Source organism: Salvelinus alpinus, chromosome 19 (assembly GCF_045679555.1).
Source record: "Salvelinus alpinus chromosome 19, SLU_Salpinus.1, whole genome shotgun sequence".
NCBI classification, from domain to species: domain Eukaryota; kingdom Metazoa; phylum Chordata; class Actinopteri; order Salmoniformes; family Salmonidae; genus Salvelinus; species Salvelinus alpinus.
In genome coordinates, this window is record NC_092104.1 from 45,825,495 (window position 1) to 45,844,085 (window position 18,591).

General features: G+C 44.3%; 1 protein-coding gene across 1 annotated transcript in view; it reads right to left on the reverse strand.

The window, feature by feature from the left end:
• Positions 1-18,591, reverse strand: part of LOC139545741 (fibrinogen C domain-containing protein 1-like) — a 192,793-nt gene that overhangs the window by 7,705 nt on the left and 166,497 nt on the right. The window contains exon 6 of the mRNA XM_071353835.1: positions 1,777-1,956. Coding sequence (XP_071209936.1) covers positions 1,777-1,956 — 180 coding nt within the window. The remainder of the gene's footprint in view (positions 1-1,776; positions 1,957-18,591) is intronic.

Here is an 18,591-nt window from a genome sequence, read left to right on the forward strand (position 1 = left end):
CGAGCCAGGCCTAATCGGCCAACATCCCTGCCCAACCTCACTAATGCGCTTGTGGCTGAATGGAAGCAATTCCCTGCAGCAAAGTTCCAACATCTAGTGGAAAGCCTTCCCAGAAGAGTGGAGGCTGTTACAGCAGTAAAGGGGGGGACCTTAATGCCCATGATTTTGGAATGAGATGTTCAACGAGCAGGTGTCCACATACTTTTGGTATTATAGTGAAGCTTCTTAGCGAAGAGCAACTTCTCAAGCAAGAGGAGAGAACTGAAAACAAGTTATTTTTGGCAGAGAGGTTTGGAACTCTCTTTCTTTCTTATTGGTATATTAACTAATTTACTGCCTGGTGAGGCAGGCCAAAACTCTATCCCAACAAAAAAAGTCTGATATTTCAGGAAGTCTTTTCAAACATCTCTTACACTACTCTTACTCTTACACGGGCATTATCACCGTTTTCACAATTTGACAGTATTATTCCAAGCTCATAGGATGGAAATATAAACTGAGTGTACAAACATTAAGGATACCTTCCTAATATTGAGTTGCGCCCCCCACTTTTGCCCTGAAAATGAATTGGGGCATGGACTCTATAAGGTGTCGAAAGCGTTCCACAGGGATGCTGGCCCATGTTGACTCCAATGCTTTTCACAGTTGGGTAAACTGGGTGGATGTCCTTTGGGTGGTGGAACATTATTGATACACATGGGACACTGTTGTGCATGAAAAACCCAGCAGAGTTGCAGTTCTTGACACAAACCGTTGCGCCTGGCACATACTGTACCCCTTTCAAAGGCACTTAAGAAATTCACCCTCTGAATGGCACACATACACAATCCATGTCTCAATTGTCTCAAGGCTTAAAATCATTCTCTAACCTCTCCTCCCCTTCATCTATACAGATTGAAGTGGATTAAACAAGTGACATCAATAACGGATCAAAGCTTTCACCTGTATTAACATGGTCAGTCTATGTCATGGAAAGAGCAGGTGTCATTAATGTTTTGTATGCTCAGTGTATATAAAACACAGGGAAATCACATTTTTGACTGCACTGGGCCTTGAAACAAACGTCTTATTTTTTTAAATCCCAGAGCCTCAATTCGTCTGAACAAAAACAACAAGAGAGGATGAAAAATCAACTTTAATTGATAAGATTGGGAATCAATGTTGCATGAATCCCTGGCAGCAGACATTTAAAGACAACCTCACTAATTAAATCAAGTGGAAGCGATATTCTCCTCCTGATTGATGATAATCCGACTGTTTGTTTATGTCAGGCCGTAATAACCTAATGGCCTGCTTTATTTGCCGTGGCCACAGAGGCATCCCACAGCTTCATCATCCCTGCCCTTTCCAGCAGCCCTGGAAGGTCATGATTCTGTCCAGCTGGGCCCAACCATGAGTGAGGGTGAGGAAGGGGGAACCTGGGACTAACGGAGTGGAGGGACCCAATTAATGTCCAAAAGAGCCCTCCGCGACAGAAGAGCTGAACCGTGGAGAATCACACACACATTGCCTGGATGCTGCTGCGCATGATCTACAGCTGATGTAGAACAAACAACAGCCAGAGAAAGACTCTCATACTGGTGAACAGATGTCTGAAATGGATTTTCCGGATATTTGGATGTTTAGAAATTGTATTTCTTCCCTGAGAGGGGGGGCATTGACCAATAGGAAGATCAGTACAATTTATAAATGCTTTAAGGGTAATTTATAAAGTCTATGAAACAAATGTGTATGAGCCATAATAAATGGCTACAGTACAGTAGGGTATTGCAGTACCTGCAGTGCCTGAGTAATCAGCAACAGTCAGCGGGTATCCATCCTCATCCGGGTCAACGGAGAACAGTCCCACTCCAAAGGCTCCGTACTGGGCGAAGGCTGTGCTGTTCTCAAAGTCCTCCAGGTCAATGCGCAGCTCGTAGTTGGCTTGGATGGTCAGGGCATGCATCCTCTTCAAACCTGAGTTTGAAGACAGAGGAGAGGCTAGTCATGATCTGACCTGAACAGCTGTGATTTTACACTAGAACCGCGAAAGTTCATGAATTTAAAAACATGATTACTCTGTCCCTTTTCGAAGTCATGCCCCCTCCGTTCTTGACTTTCCATCAATACATCTATAAAACACGCTGTCGGTGTATCTTAATAATATTACAAACAGAACTGGAGTTATAACCAGTTTTAGGAGGGCACGTCGTTTTTGAATGGTTTCCCCCCATTGCCTCTCCTTCTCCTGACAGTTGAATGTGCAGTGCCCAGCTGATAATCACCCCGATAATTGCCTCGAAACTGAACCTAAACTATATTGAAACTAATTCCACACATATCACAACAGATAAAATAAATGAAGTATGATGGGGAGGGAGAAAGGGGGTGAATTGGTGAGTTAATGAGCGAGGGGAAGCGAACGATGCATGATAATGTAATCACCAATTGAAGAACAGGGTGGTGGTCCATTCTATTGTATTGATCTGTTCTAATTATAATCTCAAAATGGCATGTACTCTATCAGTCCACCCAATCCAAACAGTCTTATCCGTCTGATCTGGCCTACTTGGAGTGGGTACACTGTGAGAGTGTGTGTAATTGTACATGCTGAACGGCTTTCAATATCTGGGAAAAGATCCACATCGGGCAGCAGTTGAGCAAGTGCTGGAGAATGTAGTGATGAGGCTTGTTGAACCTTATGATGGCAAAGGGTGAAATGTCACCATGGACAATTTCTTCACTTCACTGTCATTGGCGAACAAGTTGCTCGCAAATAACACGCCTAGTCGGCACCATGAACAAAGTGAGTCGCTCCCTCCCTCCCTCTGTGCAAAATAAGCCACCTGCACAGCTGTTGTACTCCACAAAGGTGCTGAAGAACAACAAGACAACAATAGAGAACTGTAGACTTACGCAGTACAACCAAATAAAGGTATATCAAAGTGTGTCAAGCAAGTGAAAGTTACAAAGATTTATGTCAACTGTTAGGATAAGTGATAACAGCTAAATTAAATCCAACTGATGCCATTGTGTGAAGACGAACACAATGTAAGCACGAGCTGACAATAATTGCCTATATTTATTCTAATGCCATTATCGCTTTCTCACTATTTATCAAGGCCACTTGGTGCTTATATTACTGTTTAGGCTACTGATGTTTTCATAATTTGACCGCACATCTTGCTGGTCGAGCGTCTTGCTGGCCGTGCGTCTTGCTGGCCGTGCGTCTTGCTGGCCGTGCGTCTTGGTGGCCGTGCGTCTTGCTGGCCGTGCGTCTTGCTGGCCGTGCGTCTTGGTAGCCGTGCGTCTTGCTGGCCGTGCGTCTTGGTGGCCGCGCGTCTTGCTGGCCGCGCGTCTTGCTGGCCGCGCGTCTTGCTGGTCGAGCCTCTTGGTAGCCGCGCGTCTTGGTGGCCGTGCGTCTTGGTGGCCGTGCATCTTGGTGTCCGTGCGTCTTGCTGGTCGCGCGTCTTGGTAGCCGTGCGTCTTGCTGGCCGTGCGTCTTGGTGGCCGTGCGTCTTGGTGTCCGTGCGTCTTGCTGGCCGCGCGTCTTGCTGGCCGCGCGTCTTGCTGGCCGCGCGTCTTGGTGGCCGCGCGTCTTGGTGGCCGAGCGTCTTGGTGGCCGAGCGTCTTGGTGGCCGCGCGTCTTGGTGGCCGAGCGTCTTGGTGGCCGCACGTCTTGGTGGCCGCGCGTCTTGGTGGCCGAGCGTCTTGGTGGCCGCGCGTCTTGCTGGCCGTGCGTCTTGGTGGCCGAGCGTCTTGGTGGCCACGCGTCTTGGTTGCCGAGCGTCTTGGTGGCCGAGCGTCTTGCTGGCCGCGCGTCTTGGTGGCCGTGCGTCTTGGTGGTTGGGGTATTTTATTTATTTTGTCATTATAAAAATAAGCTGTTGCTATGTTCCAACACATATGTTTTCTGTTTCCTAGCTGTAACAAAGACACTCCACGAATACAATTGATTGAACACTTGAATTTGGGTGTTTTTTGTGTTTCTTTGTTTTTAGTATAGCCTACAGTAACATAAAAACGAATGAAAATGCTATTGTTATTTGAAATAAAAAACAATGGTATTCTTGATCCAAGATGGCGTAGCAGTCGGACGTGTGTTTGTCTTGTCCCGTGTAAATAGTCCTCGTTTTTTTTTCGTATGCATTTCGTATATATTTTAATTTCACTTTCCATTTAGGAACTGAATATACATTCCGCCTCACCCAATGTGGTACGGATCTGCTATTTCTTTTATACTTTAGAACCGTAACCCCAATCAGAAGCTAGCCAGATAACTAGCTACTAGCTAGTAGTCAGTTAGCCACTGCTGCGGTCTTCACCCTTAACTCGGACACCAGCCAGCTTCAGCTCGGGCCAATACCTGCCAGTCTGCAAGCGCGATATCAACCCAGAGCATATAGGACTGCTTTTTCACTACCACATCACCGGATTTTTTTTTCTTCCTTCTACTTCATCACCGGATTTCAGCCGCAGGCTAGCTAGCTAGCTAGCTTATTTGCACGCTAGCTAGCTGCAAACCGTGTGTCTATTGGCTTACGTCGATCCCGGAGCAAACGTAATTTATTCCGGAGCTAGCTGAGGAGCTCCATCAGCCATTCCTGGGCTACAGTCACCTATCCGGACCCGTTTTTTTTGTTGTTGCTGCAGATACGGAGCCCCACCGGGCCTTCACGACTGACTGCCGACGTTATCTGCCCGAGGGAGTTATCCAACTGGCACCCCCGTCCCGACGTTACCTGAACGCTCATCTGGGGCCCGCTAATCGTTAGCTGTCTTATCGGCTGCTATCTGAATAAGTATATCGGACAATTATTATTATTATTATTTTTATTTTTATTTTTTTTCTTGGGCCACTATATCTATTTTGCCAATTTGGATTGATCCCCTCTACCACACGGAACCCCACTAACCTACCGACGGAAACGCACGAGGTATCTACAATTAGACCTCCATCCTATGCTATCTTGCTACCGATAGCCTCTACCCGGCCTACTGTCTGGATCGCCGTGACCCCAACCAACCTCTACTCACTGGACCCTTATTGATCACTCGATTAAGCATGCCTCTCCTTAATGTAAATATGCCTTGTCCATTGTTGTTCTGGTTAGTGTTTATTGGCTTATTTCACTGTAGAGACTCGAGCCCTGCTCACTATACCATATCCAACCTCTCAGTTCCACCACCCACATATGCGATGACATCACCTGGTTTCAATGATGTTTCTAGAGACAATATCTCTCTCATCATCACTCAATACCTAGGTTTACCTCCACTGTATTCACATCCTACCATACCTTTGTCTGTACATTATTCCTTTAAGCTATTTTATCGCCCCCAGAAACTTCCTTTTACTCTCTGCTCTAGTAGCTCTAGACGACCAATTCTCATAGCTTTTAGCCGTACCCTTATCCTACTCCTCCTCTGTTCCTCTGGTGATGTAGAGGTGAATCCAGGCCCTGCAGTACCTAGCTCCACTCCTATTCCCCAGGCGCTCTCTTTTGATGACTTCTGTAACCGTAATAGCCTTGGCTTCATGCATGTTAACATTAGAAGCCTCCTCCCTAAGTTTGTTTTGTTCACTGCTTTAGCACACTCTGCCAACCCGGATGTTTTAGCCGTGTCTGAATCCTGGCTTAGAAAGACCACCAAAAATTCAGACATTTTCATCCCCAATTACAAGATTTTCAGACAAGATAGAACGGCCAAAGGGGGCGGTGTTGCAATCTACTGCAAAGATTGCCTGCAGAGTTCTGTTTTACTATCCAGGTCTGTTCCCAAACAATTTGAACTTCTACTTTTAAAAATCCACCTCTCTAAAAACAAGTCTCTCACCGTTGCCGCCTGCTATAGACCACCCTCTGCCCCCAGGTGTGCTCTGGACACTATATGTGAACTGATTGCCCCCCATCTATCTTCAGAGCTCGTGCTGCTAGGCGACCTAAATTTGAACATGCTCAACACCCCAGCCACCCTACAATCTAAGCTTGATGCCCTCAATCTCACACAAATCATCAATGAACCTACCAGGTACCACCCCAATTCCGTAAACACGGGTACCCTCATAGATATCATCCTAACAAACTTGCCCTCCAAATACACCTCTGCTGTTTTCAACCAAGATCTCAGCGATCACTGCCTCATTGCCTGCATCCGTAATGGGTCAGCGGTCAAACGACCTCCACTCATCACTGTCAAACGCTCCCTGAAACACTTCAGCGAGCAGGCCTTTCTAATCGACCTGGCCGGGGTATCCTGGAAGGATATTGATCTCATCCCGTCAGTAGAGGATGCCTGGACATTTTTTAAAAATGCCTTCCTCACCATCTTGAATAAGCATGCCCCATTCAAGAAATTTAGAACCAGGAACAGATATAGCCCTTGGTTCTCTCCTGACCTGACTGCCCTTAACCAACAGAAAAACATCCTATGGCGTTCTGCATTAGCATCGAACAGCCCCCGTGATATGCAACTTTTCAGGGAAGCCAGAAACCAATATACACAGGCAGTTAGAACAGCCAAGGCTAGCTTTTTCAAGCAGAAATTTGCTTCCTGCAACACAAATTCAAAAAAGTTCTGGGACACCGTAAAGTCCATGGAGAATAAGAACACCTCCTCCCAGCTTCCAACCGCTCTGAAGATAGGAAACACTGTCACCACCGACAAACCTACTATAATTGAGAATTTCAATAAGCATTTTTCTACGGCTGGCCATGCTTTCCACCTGGCTACCCCTACCCCGGACAACAGCACTGCCCTCCCCTCTGCTACTCGCCCAAGCCTTCCCCATTTCTCTTTCTCCCAAATACAGTCAGCTGATGTTCTAAAAGAGCTGCAAAATCTGGACCCTTACAAATCAGCCGGGCTAGATAATCTGGACCCTTTCTTTCTAAAACTATCTGCTGAAATTGTGGCCACCCCTATTACTAGCCTCTTCAACCTCTCTTTCGTGTCGTCTGAGATTCCCAAAGATTGGAAAGCAGCTGCGGTTATCCCCCTCTTCAAAGGGGGGACACTCTTGACCCTAACAGCTACAGACCTATATCTATCCTACCCTGCCTTTCTAAGGTCTTCGAAAGCCAAGTCAACAAACAGATTACCGACCATTTCGAATCCCACCATACCTTCTCCGCTATGCAATCTGGTTTCAGAGCTGGTCATGGGTGCACCTCAGCCACGCTCAAGGTCATAAACGATATCTTAACCGCCATCGATAGGAAACAATACTGTGCAGCCGTATTCATTGACCTGGCCAAGGCTTTTGACTCTGTCAATCACCACATCCTCATCGGCAGACTCGACAGCCTTGGTTTCTCTAATGATTGCCTCGCCTGGTTCACCAACTACTTCTCTGATCGAGTTCAGTGTGTCAAATCGGAGGGTCTGTTGTCCGGGCCTCTGGCAGTCTCTATGGGGGTGCCACAGGGTTCAATTCTTGGACCGACTCTCTTCTCTGTATACATCAATGATGTCGCTCTTGCTGCTGGTGATTCTCTGATCCACCTCTACGCAGACGACACTATTCTGTATACTTCTGGCCCTTCTTTTGACACTGTGTTAACAACCCTCCAGGCGAGCTTCAATGCCATACAACTCTCCTTCCGTGGCCTCCAATTGCTCTTAAATACAAGTAAAACTGAATGCATGCTCTTCAACCGATTGCTGCCTGCACCTGCCCGCCTGTCCAACATCACTACTCTGGACGGCTCTGACTTAGAATATGTGGACAACTACAAATACCTAGGTGTCTGGTTAGACTGTAAACTCTCCTTCCAGACTCACATCAAACATCTCCAATCCAAAGTCAAATCTAGAATTGGCTTCCTATTCCGCAACAAAGCATCCTTTACTCATGCTGCCAAACATACCCTTGTAAAACTGACCATCCTACCAATCCTCGACTTCGGTGATGTCATTTACAAAATAGCCTCCAAAACCCTACTCAATAAATTGGATGCAGTCTATCACAGTGCCATCCGTTTTGTCACCAAAGCCCCATATACTACCCACCACTGCGACCTGTACACTCTCGTTGGCTGGCCCTCGCTTCATACTCGTCGCCAAACCCACTGGTTCCAGGTCATCTACAAGACCCTGCTAGGTAAAGTCCCCCCTTATCTCAGCTCGCTGGTCACCATAGCAGCACCTACCTGTAGCACGCGCTCCAGCAGGTATATCTCTCTAGTCACCCCCAAAACCAATTCTTCCTTTGGACGCCTCTCCTTCCAGTTCTCTGCTGCCAATAACTGGAACGAACTACAAAAATCTCTGAAACTGGAAACACTTATCTCCCTCACTAGCTTTAAGCACCAGCTGTCAGAGCAGCTCATAGATTACTGCACCTGTACATAGCCCATCTATAATTTAGCCCAAACAACTACCTCTTTACCTACTGTATTTATTTATTTATTTTGCTCCTTTGCACCCCATTATTTCTGTCTCTACTTTGCGCTTTCTTCCACTGCAAACCAACCATTCCAGTGTTTTTTAGTTTTTATTTTACTTGCTGTGTTGTATTCACTTCGCCTCCATGGCCTTTTTATATTTTTATTTATTTATACATATATTTGTTTGCCTTCACCTCCCTTATCTCACCTCACTTGCTCACATTGTATATAGACTTATTTTTTTTCACTGTATTATTGACTATATGTTTGTTTTACTCCATGTGTAACTATGTGTTGTTGTATGTGTCGAACTGCTTTGCTTTATCTTGGCCAGGTCGCAATTGTAAATGAGAACGTGTTCTCAATTTGCCTACCTGGTTAAATAAAGGTTAAATAAATAAATAAAAAAATAAAAATATTCTAATGTTACCCAAGGCCTACATAAACACAACCAAATTATTATTTTTGCGATAGCATATGTGAAATGTATTAATTACAATGTTAGAATTTGCAATTATTGTCAGCTCATGCTTACATTGTGTTTATCTTCATTATCTTCTACCCTGGGGCGGCAGGGTAGCCTAGTGGTTAGAGCGTTGGACTAGTAACCGAAAAGGTTGCAAGTTCAAATCCCCGAGCTGACAAGGTACAAATCTGTCGTTCTGCCCCTGAACAGGCAGTTAACCCACTGTTCCTAGGCCGTCATTGAAAATAAGAATTTGTTCTTAACTGACTTGCCTAGTTAAATAAAGGTAAAATAAAAAATGGTAGAACTAGGTTTGGAAAAATTAAGCACTTACATAACTTTCCATCACTGAACCATTACAAGGCACAGTAACCAACTTTTTGGGTGTTTCGGACTAAACCTTCATAGAGTTAACCATTAGTTTGTTAAATTGTGCCCCTGGGATCCCAGTCATGCTGTCAGCCATCGTGGGCAGCGATAGTTGAAGACAAAGCATCTGACAGCCAGAGGCAAGGGTGCTGTAGAGGGGCAATGCACTCTTGGATCAATAGCTCCAGGGGGACCTTATTCCAAGCAGAAAAGAGAGATGAGGCTTTACACCACCATTCCCCCCTCTTTCTCTGCAAGTGCTGTATATGGGTTCTTGGTAAGGATCTACTGTGCTCTGCCTCATATGAATTCTCTTTGTAGGCCATAGACTGGTGTATGTGCTGTACCACCAGGACAGAAAATCAATAGGCCAGGAGTTTTTGCCGCTGCTAAGCCAAGCATGCTGCTTTTCTACAACTGTTGTCGACAGTCGTGGAATACCTCGTATGGTTCCTACAAGTGAATCTCCCACTGCAGGTGGCCACATTCGTTTTTACTGACTGCTTCTTGCTGTTTGAAATGCTTAGCAGATGCTATAGGATCATTAGACAGACAGCCAGTGAGGATAACATTTAGGAGAAAGTCACGATTAACATTAATCACAGAATTACCGATAATGCTCTGTATTAACACTGTCCTTGCTGTGCTATGGTACGATGGTCTCAAATACCAGAAATAGCTGATGTTTTCACACAGACTTCTTGGAACGCATTGCTAGCACAGTGATTGACCAATTCACTTCAGGGCTGCTGGAGGAGTGTCTAAATCGATTTTAGATTAAGTTAAACTCCAAAAGGTTCAGCACTCGAGAATGACCTTAATACGACAGTGTGACTGGGCATGGAGAACCACACCAAGTAATCGCGCTACACCCTAACCTGCCCCCCTCCCGGTGCCGAGAGACACAGTTCAAACAGCGGGTTCCGCTTGATAGGCTCCTCCCAGCAGCCGGCACATCGCCATAGTACATCAACAGGCATAAACAGTGTTGTTTAATGGATTAATTCTACAGCAAATAGATGGGCTATTTACACTGGAAGGTCATCATTACAGTCTCGACAATGGCACCCACAGATACAACGGTGTGCCCACTCGTACACCTATATCAATAGAATGAGAGGGGTTTCCCTCACACGGGGCACCATTTGTATAGGGAATGTTCCTTTTTGTAAGGGTGTGTTACGATCATATAATAAATGAATACATTATTAATTATGAGATACACTATACAGTACCAGTCAAAAGTTTGGACAAGGGTTTTTCTTTCTTTATACTATTTTCTACATTGAAGGAACCAAAAAAGTGTTATACAAATCAAAATATATTTTAGATTCTTCCAAGTAGCCACAGGGGCTGGGTGATATGGCCAAAATGTCACATCATAGTATTTAATAAATGTTGACGGTATGACGGTATTTGATGTTTTTGATTAATAAAAGTTCTACATTTGCTTGATGAGTAGTGCGTGACCCTAGGGTGGCAACACATATATTCTAAATTATTTCAATGGGTCTTTCTCCATTCGGATTGTTTAATACTGTTCAATTCAACTTCAACCTAAAATAATTTATGCATTTCCTGCACTCATTTGAGATCATTTCCACACTGCCACGATATGGGCAAAAATACTAGGCCTTATTTTTAACCAAATGTTGCAATTGTGATTTAGATCAAAACACTTGGGTGAACTTTTGGAATCATGGAAATGAAATGTTTATTATAATTATATAGTTAGAATATAAATAATAGTGGGCACTTTGAATACAGTGTTGTTTGACATGACAACGAATGAAAATTCCGTGGATGAGTTGTTGTGACAGGGTAGGAACCAAAGTGATGTTCCGTGTTTCCCAGAGGACTCTTTAAGCTTTGGCTACACTAAATCTTTATTCATATAGCCAACGTATTCATGCTTCGCCTATTCCTCTTTGATTTAGAAGATACTGTTGCACCATCACACCTCCTCTTCCATGCTTCATGGTGGTAACCACATGTGGAGATCATCCATTTACCTATGCGTCTCTCAAAGAGACAGCGATTGGAACCATTATCTCAAATTTGGACTCATCAGACCAATGTCCATTGCTCTTGTTTCTTGGCCCAAGCAAGTCAATTCTTCTTATTAGTGTTCTTTTGTAGTTGTTTCAAATCAAATCAAACTTTATTTGTCACATGCGCCGAATACAACAGGTGTTGAAATGATTACTTACAAGCCCTTAACCAACAATGCAGTTCAAGAAAGAGTTAAGAAAATATTTACCAAATAAACTAAAGTAAAAAAGAATAAAAAGTAACACAATCAAATAACAATAATGAGGCTATATACAGGGGGTACCGCTACAGAGTCGATGTGCGGGGCTACAGGTTAGTTGAGATAATTTGTAGGTAGGGGTAAAGTGACTATGCATAGAAAATAAACAGCGAGTAGCAGCAGTGTAAAAAAACAAATGGGGTGGGGGCAATGTAAATAGTACGGGTGGCCATTTGATTATTTGTTCAGCAGTCTTATGGCTTGGGGGTAGAAGCTGTTGAGAAGCCTTTTGGTCCTAGACTAGGCACTCCGGGTACCTCTTGCTGTGCGCTTCGTCGATGTTAATGGGGGCCTGTTCGGCCCACCTTTTCCTGTAGTCCACGATCAGCTCCTTTGTCTTCCTCACAATGAAGGAGAGGTTGTTGTCCTGGCACCACACTGACAGTTCTCTGACCTCTCCCTATAGGCTGTCTCATCGTTGTCGGTGATCAGGCCAACCACTGTTGTGTCATCTGCAAACTTAATGATGGTGTTGGAGTCATGTTTGGCCATGCAGTTGTAGGTGAACAGGGAGTACAAGAGGGGACTAAGCACACACCCCTGAGGGGCCCCAGTGTTGAGGATGAGTGTGGCAGACGTGTTGTTGCCTAACCTTACCACCTGGGGGCGGCCTGTCAGGAAGTCCAGGATCCAGTTGCAGAGGGAGGTGTTTAGTCCCAGGGTCCTCAGCTTAGTGATGAGCTTTGAGGGCACTATGGTGTTGAACGCTGATCTGTAGTCAATGAACAGCATTCTCATGTAGGTATTCCTTTTGTCCAGGTTGGAAAGGGCAGTGTGGAGTGCAATAGAGATTGCATCATCTGTGGATCTGTTGGGGCGGTATGCAAATTGGAGTGGGTCTAGGGTTTCTGGGATAATGTTGTTGATGTGAGTCATGACCAGCCTTTCGAAGCACTTCATGGCTACAGACGTGAGTGCTACGGGTCGATAGTCATTTAGGCAGATTACCTTAGTGTTCTTGGGCACATGGACTATGGCGGTCTGCTTGAAACATGTTGGTATTACAGACTCAGTAATGGGCAGGTTGAAAATGTCAGTGAAGACACTTGCCAGTTGGTCAGCGCATGCTCGGAGTACACGTCCTGGTATTCCATCCGGCCCCGTGGCCTTGTGAATGTTGACCTGCTTAAAGGTCTTACTCACATCGGCTACGGAGAGCGTGATCACCCAGTCATCCGGAACAGCTGATGCTCTCATGCATGCTTCAGTGTTGCTTGCCTCGAAGCGAGCATAGAAGTAATTTAGCTCATCTGGTAGGCTTATGTCCCTGGGCAGCTCGCGGCTGTGCTTCCAGAACATCCTCAATTCATTGTGGTATGGACTACAAGGCAGTGTTTCCTCTGCATTCATTTAAGTGTGGCGCTCTGCCATGGCAGAATCATTGCCGCTACATCAAAAGAAACATCATATTTCTACCAAACATAGTTTCAATAAAGTTCTGTAAATCACATTCACTTTTCTTGGTAATAGATCATCTGTCTTGGTTCAACCCAGTTCTGAAGGTTTTTTAGTTCTGTGAGCTGTGGTAGGCAGCCTGCAACTCAAGAAACACAGCGTGCCAGTGACCGGTGTGCAAGTGACCAGTGCTCGATACAGATGCTCTGCGGCGCAAACCACAATTCACTTGAATCACCTCAGAGTGCTCCTGCCTGAGGAACTGCAAGAAAGGTATGCTAGCTTGTTTGTTTGACTAACGTTAGCTTGCCAACTAGTTAACTACATAAGCTAGCTATAACCTAAAAACTCTACTAACATAATTTAGATCTATAATATTGTTGCCACAATTGTAACGGCATTTAGCTATCCAATATCCACAAGTATGTTGATGATAGAAACATAGTTATCTAACGTTACTAGTCAAGCAAGTTAGCTAGCTAGTTTGTTTGGAACTGTAAGTGCAAACAAGATAGCTACATTCATCAGTCTTTGATTTGATTTATTTTTTTCTCAGATGAGTTTATTGAAACATTTCCAGCCACAGCAGCAAAAGAGAAAGGGGAGGGAGGGACAAGAGTGTCAGGTAATGTTAACTTACCTAGCTAATGTAAAATCAGCCTGAATTAAATAAAACTTTCTTTAGTAAGCTAACTTTTTAAAAGCTTAAGCTATCGTTTTTATAACAAGTGTATGGCTTACTTTACTAGACAGAGAAGAGTCAGAATCCCGGGAGTGAGGTAGGGATGCAGGAGGGACAGAATGGAGCAGAGGAGAGGAGAAAGCCAGGAGGGGAGATGGAAGGAGAAAAGGAGAGAGGAGAGCTGAGAGAAGGAGAAGAAAGAGGAATAGATAAAAGGCCAAGTGCGCACTGCCGGCAATCCGGATGAGACCCAAAGTGGCTTAAAATTGACAGGCTGAAGCCGTGGCTATATAATATGCCACATGGTTAGTCAAGGGAGGAGGGCGGAGAGGGAGAGGCCAGGTGGAGAAGACCAAGACCAGGGAGCATTTCTGCGCTCGGTTCAGAGAGGAGGTAAAAACATTTGTTTTCAAATGCTGTGATGAAACCAATGTTACATCATGTGTGTTGGATAAACTAAAACAAATAGCTATTAATCACTTATTTTCTGTTTTGTGTTGTAATCAAGTCTTGTTGGCCTCCAGGACAGCCGAGACTGGAGGTTCCAACACCTGGAGATTCTGGGGGCCTTCAGTGTGTTGGGACCTCAGGTTGCGTTCTCTAGTAAGATGATAAACACCTTTAACCTGACCCTCCTCTCCAGGCAGTTTTTGCAAGAGCCAGAGGCTGCTGTGCTTTAAGAGTGGCCCTCTTACAAGCAACATGTGCTAGCTGAGGCGTTCAAGGTATGGCCTGAGTGTGACAATCTTTTGAAAATAACATTTTAGGCCAGTGTTGCTCAACCCTTTTTCCTGTTGAACTACCACTCTGTTAAAATAAAATAAAATGTTATTTGTCACATACAACAGGTGTAGACCTTACAGTGAAATGCTTACTTACAAGCCCTAAACCAACAATGCAGTTTTAAGAAAAATACAAAAGAAATAAGAAATATAAGTAACCAATAATTAAAGAGCAGCAGTAAAATAACAATAGCGAGTCTGTATACAGGGGGTACCGGTACAGAGTCAATGTGCGGGGACACCGGCTCTTCTTTAATGTTGTACATCTTTTTGTTTTTCATGTATTTTAGACCAGCTGACGGCAATGACACAAAGCTGGCCTGGCAGTTTGATGAGCGGGGGCAGTCTTCCCCTGCCTTAGCCAGCTGGCAGCAATCACACTGACTATACCATTGTCTTCCGTTAATTGTGAGAGGGACTACTCTGCAATGAAACGAGTAAGAACAATTAAATGTGAAAGTAGATTCTCTTTGTCCCTCTCCCTTCTCTTATGATTCTTTCTGTTACTTCAGGTCAAAACAGACTTGAGGAACAGACTGCAGGGAGAGCATCTAGCCACCTGCATGTGGCTCTCCATCAACGGCCCCCTCATCAAGGAGCTCAATTACAGGAGAGCTTTGAAAATATTTTTCCAAAAGCCCAGAAGAATAAAGCGCTCTGACAAAGACTGTAAACTATGTCAGAACTAGGTTTTTTATCAGAACCTGGAAAGAGATTTCCAATACTTTTTGTGATGAACATGAATTAGTGAGCTCTAATTCATGTTCAGTCAAATGTTCCTGTTCATTTTGTCAAGATAAACTTATTTATTTCATCAATAAGGTCTCTGTTGTGTTTCTTTAGATAGCTGCAGCATTCAACCTTAAATTGCATCCTGTATACTATAATCATTTTACCAGTATGTTACTGAGCTCATTTCTGGGGATGTAAATTATATTTTAGATGGTTTATTAATTTTTTTCCTTTTAAAAAGTCACCAGAACCAAGCTTTTCAGTACTTATACATATTTTGTTTTGGGGGGGAGGACCCCGGAACCCAACAAAAAATGGGGGGGACCTATCTCAAGGCAAAAAATTTAACATTTACGAGCATCAAAGGCATTTATTTGGAAATTAAGCACACTACTTATATTTAAACTGCACTTTCCTGTACATTTCCATAATTGTGTTTAGGTTTTAATTAGACCCTTTGAGAATCTCTCAATCTCAGTGGAGACATTTAACAGCATATCGACGATATTCCTATTTCCACACTATGAGGTTGGAATAATGCTGTGAAATTGTGAAAATTATGATAATCCCCATTTAGTGTAAGAGCTGTTTGAAAAGATTGCCTGGATTTTCTGCCTGTTTTGGTGGGATAGAGTTTTGGCCTGATTGGTGAAATCACCAGGTGATAAATTAGTTAATAGACCAATATGAAAGAAAGTTCCAAACCTCTCTGCCAATAACAACACATTTTCAGTTTTCCCCTCCCAACTCAGACCACTCCCAGACTATCATGTCAATCAACATTCTTGAGAAATTGCCTTTTGCTAAGAAGCTATTTTGTTTCTTTCTAACCATTTTAAATTGAAAACGATCACAGTAAGGTACATTGTTACCCATACATTATTTGATATTGAGATTAAACAAAAATGAATGTATTGGACATGTAATTATCAGATATGACTTTAGTGAAAAATACACGTAATATAAAGTTGAGGCAGTTGTTTACATCTCAAAGTAGGTTTGAATGGTGATGCTTACATGTCACTATCGCTGAAGTGGAATGATTATGTAGAAACTGCAAATTGGACAAATATTTTCAAGACTTATTCATTCAAAAATAAGTTTACATAAATTTTAAGGTGAGAAATTATTGTACTAATTCTCAGCTTGGAGATTGGCCACATTTGATATTCATTGTGGCAGGAGGAAACATTGATCTCTCAACCTGGTTCTGATCACGACTAGACTCCCTTTCTCCCCAGATGCAACATTCCTGGCCATCAATTATTAAGAACACACTTTGTACACATCAGCAGCAGCAGCAGGATTCTACTTCTCAGTAGAGCTTGTTCTTGGTAACACATCTAGCTCGGCTGGTCTCCCTTCCCTGTCAGATAATGGCATAGAGAGGGAGGTGAGAGGTAGAGGAGGACAAGGAGGAGGTGGAGGATGAGGAGGAAGAGGAGACACGAGCTGAATTCATAGAGTACATCACACAGATGTCAGTGCCACCCTTGAGAGTCGCAGGTCTAGTTTAGGAGGTCTTTGAACACCTCTCAGAAAGGGAGACTTTTATCCCCTCAGTTTTGTCCTAAATGAATCATCCCGCTATGAAACCTTGGGCCCGCCCTACGTCCCCATATTTTCTAATTTCTGGCTTTCTCTGTGGCTTTGGCACCATAGACAGACATACACCACTGCATCAGTATTGATTTTATTCATTTCCAGCGCTTGTCTGCATTGAAGAGGCTCGGGTTTCTGTGCAGAATTGCTTTGGCAAAACTGTTCTCTGCCTCCAGCGCAGTTCTATGCAAATAAGGGTGAAGATTTAATTAGGCTTGATGCGGCTCTTGTTTTATATTTTACATTCTTCTCTGTGAGAAGAATCCTCCTGGTATCAGCAATTCTGAGGGGAACACTCCCGGGGGAGTCTCCCGAATATCCGGCTAACCTCTGTCATTGTATAACCTCCAGGCTTATGAAATAGCGATTATTCAATTAAAAATAAAGTGCCGTTCTCTGCAAAAGCTGAGCTAATGAAGATTGTACAATAAGGATGGGAAGAGACTCTTCTCCCCATAAAAGGGACGGCATTAGAATAATCCTAGATGTCATCATCACTCACACACTTCTCTTGGATTTAGCCGTACAAATAAACACAATTGTCTGCCGCTATTCATACTCCAACTAAACAAATATTGGCCTCCTAGTTTGGTAGTCAACCACTCTCTACAAAGAGTCAATTCATGAGAAGTTGGCCGTTGGTGAAAGCTTTCGTCAAACATGGCATTACCAGTGCCCTGTTATGTACAGAAGAATGGCGGTAGCTGAACACCACAGATGGATACATTGTATTTACCACACAAACAGCTGTGTTGGGCTGAGTGAAGACAGTATAATTAATTCAAAGACGATAATTCTCCATCAGTGTATTCACTTATCTCTTAAGATTAATATGATTGTATGGTCAAATCTGTTTGCTGTAAACTCTTCTGAACTATCGGAACTATCAGCAATGATAGCGATGACATCCTGAAATTATACATTTACATTTAAGTCATTTAGCAGACGCTCTTATCCAGAGCGACTTACAAATTGGTGCATTCACCTTATGACATCCAGTGGAACGGCCACTTTACAATAGTGCATCTAAATCTTTTAAGGGGGGGGGGAGTGAGAAGGATTACTTTATCCTATCCTAGGTATTCCTTAAAGAGGTGGGGTTTCAGGTGTCTCCGGAAGGTGGTGATTGACTCCGCTGTCCTGGCGTCGTGAGGGAGTTTGTTCCACCATTGGGGGGCCAGAGCAGCGAACAGTTTTGACTGGGCTGAGCGGGAACTGTACTTCCTCAGTGGTAGGGAGGCGAGCAGGCCAGAGGTGGATGAACGCAGTGCCCTTGTTTGGGTGTAGGGCCTGATCAGAGCCTGGAGGTACTGAGGTGCCGTTCCCCTCACAGCTCCGTAGGCAAGCACCATGGTCTTGTAGCGGATGCGAGCTTCAACTGGAAGCCAGTGGAGAGAGCGGAGGAGCGGGGTGACGTGAGAGAACTTGGGAAGGTTGAACACCAGACGGGCTGCGGCGTTCTGGATGAGTTGTAGGGGTTTAATGGCACAGGCAGGGAGCCCAGCCAACAGCGAGTTGCAGTAATCCAGACGGGAGATGACAAGTGCCTGGATTAGGACCTGCGCCGCTTCCTGTGTGAGGCAGGGTCGTACTCTGCGGATGTTGTAGAGCATGAACCTACAGGAACGGGCCACCGCCTTGATGTTGGTTGAGAACGACAGGGTGTTGTCCAGGATCACGCCAAGGTTCTTAGCGCTCTGGGAGGAGGACACAATGGAGTTGTCAACCGTGATGGCGAGATCATGGAACGGGCAGTCCTTCCCCGGGAGGAAGAGCAGCTCCGTCTTGCCGAGGTTCAGCTTGAGGTGGTGATCCGTCATCCACACTGATATGTCTGCCAGACATGCAGAGATGCGATTCGCCACCTGGTCATCAGAAGGGGG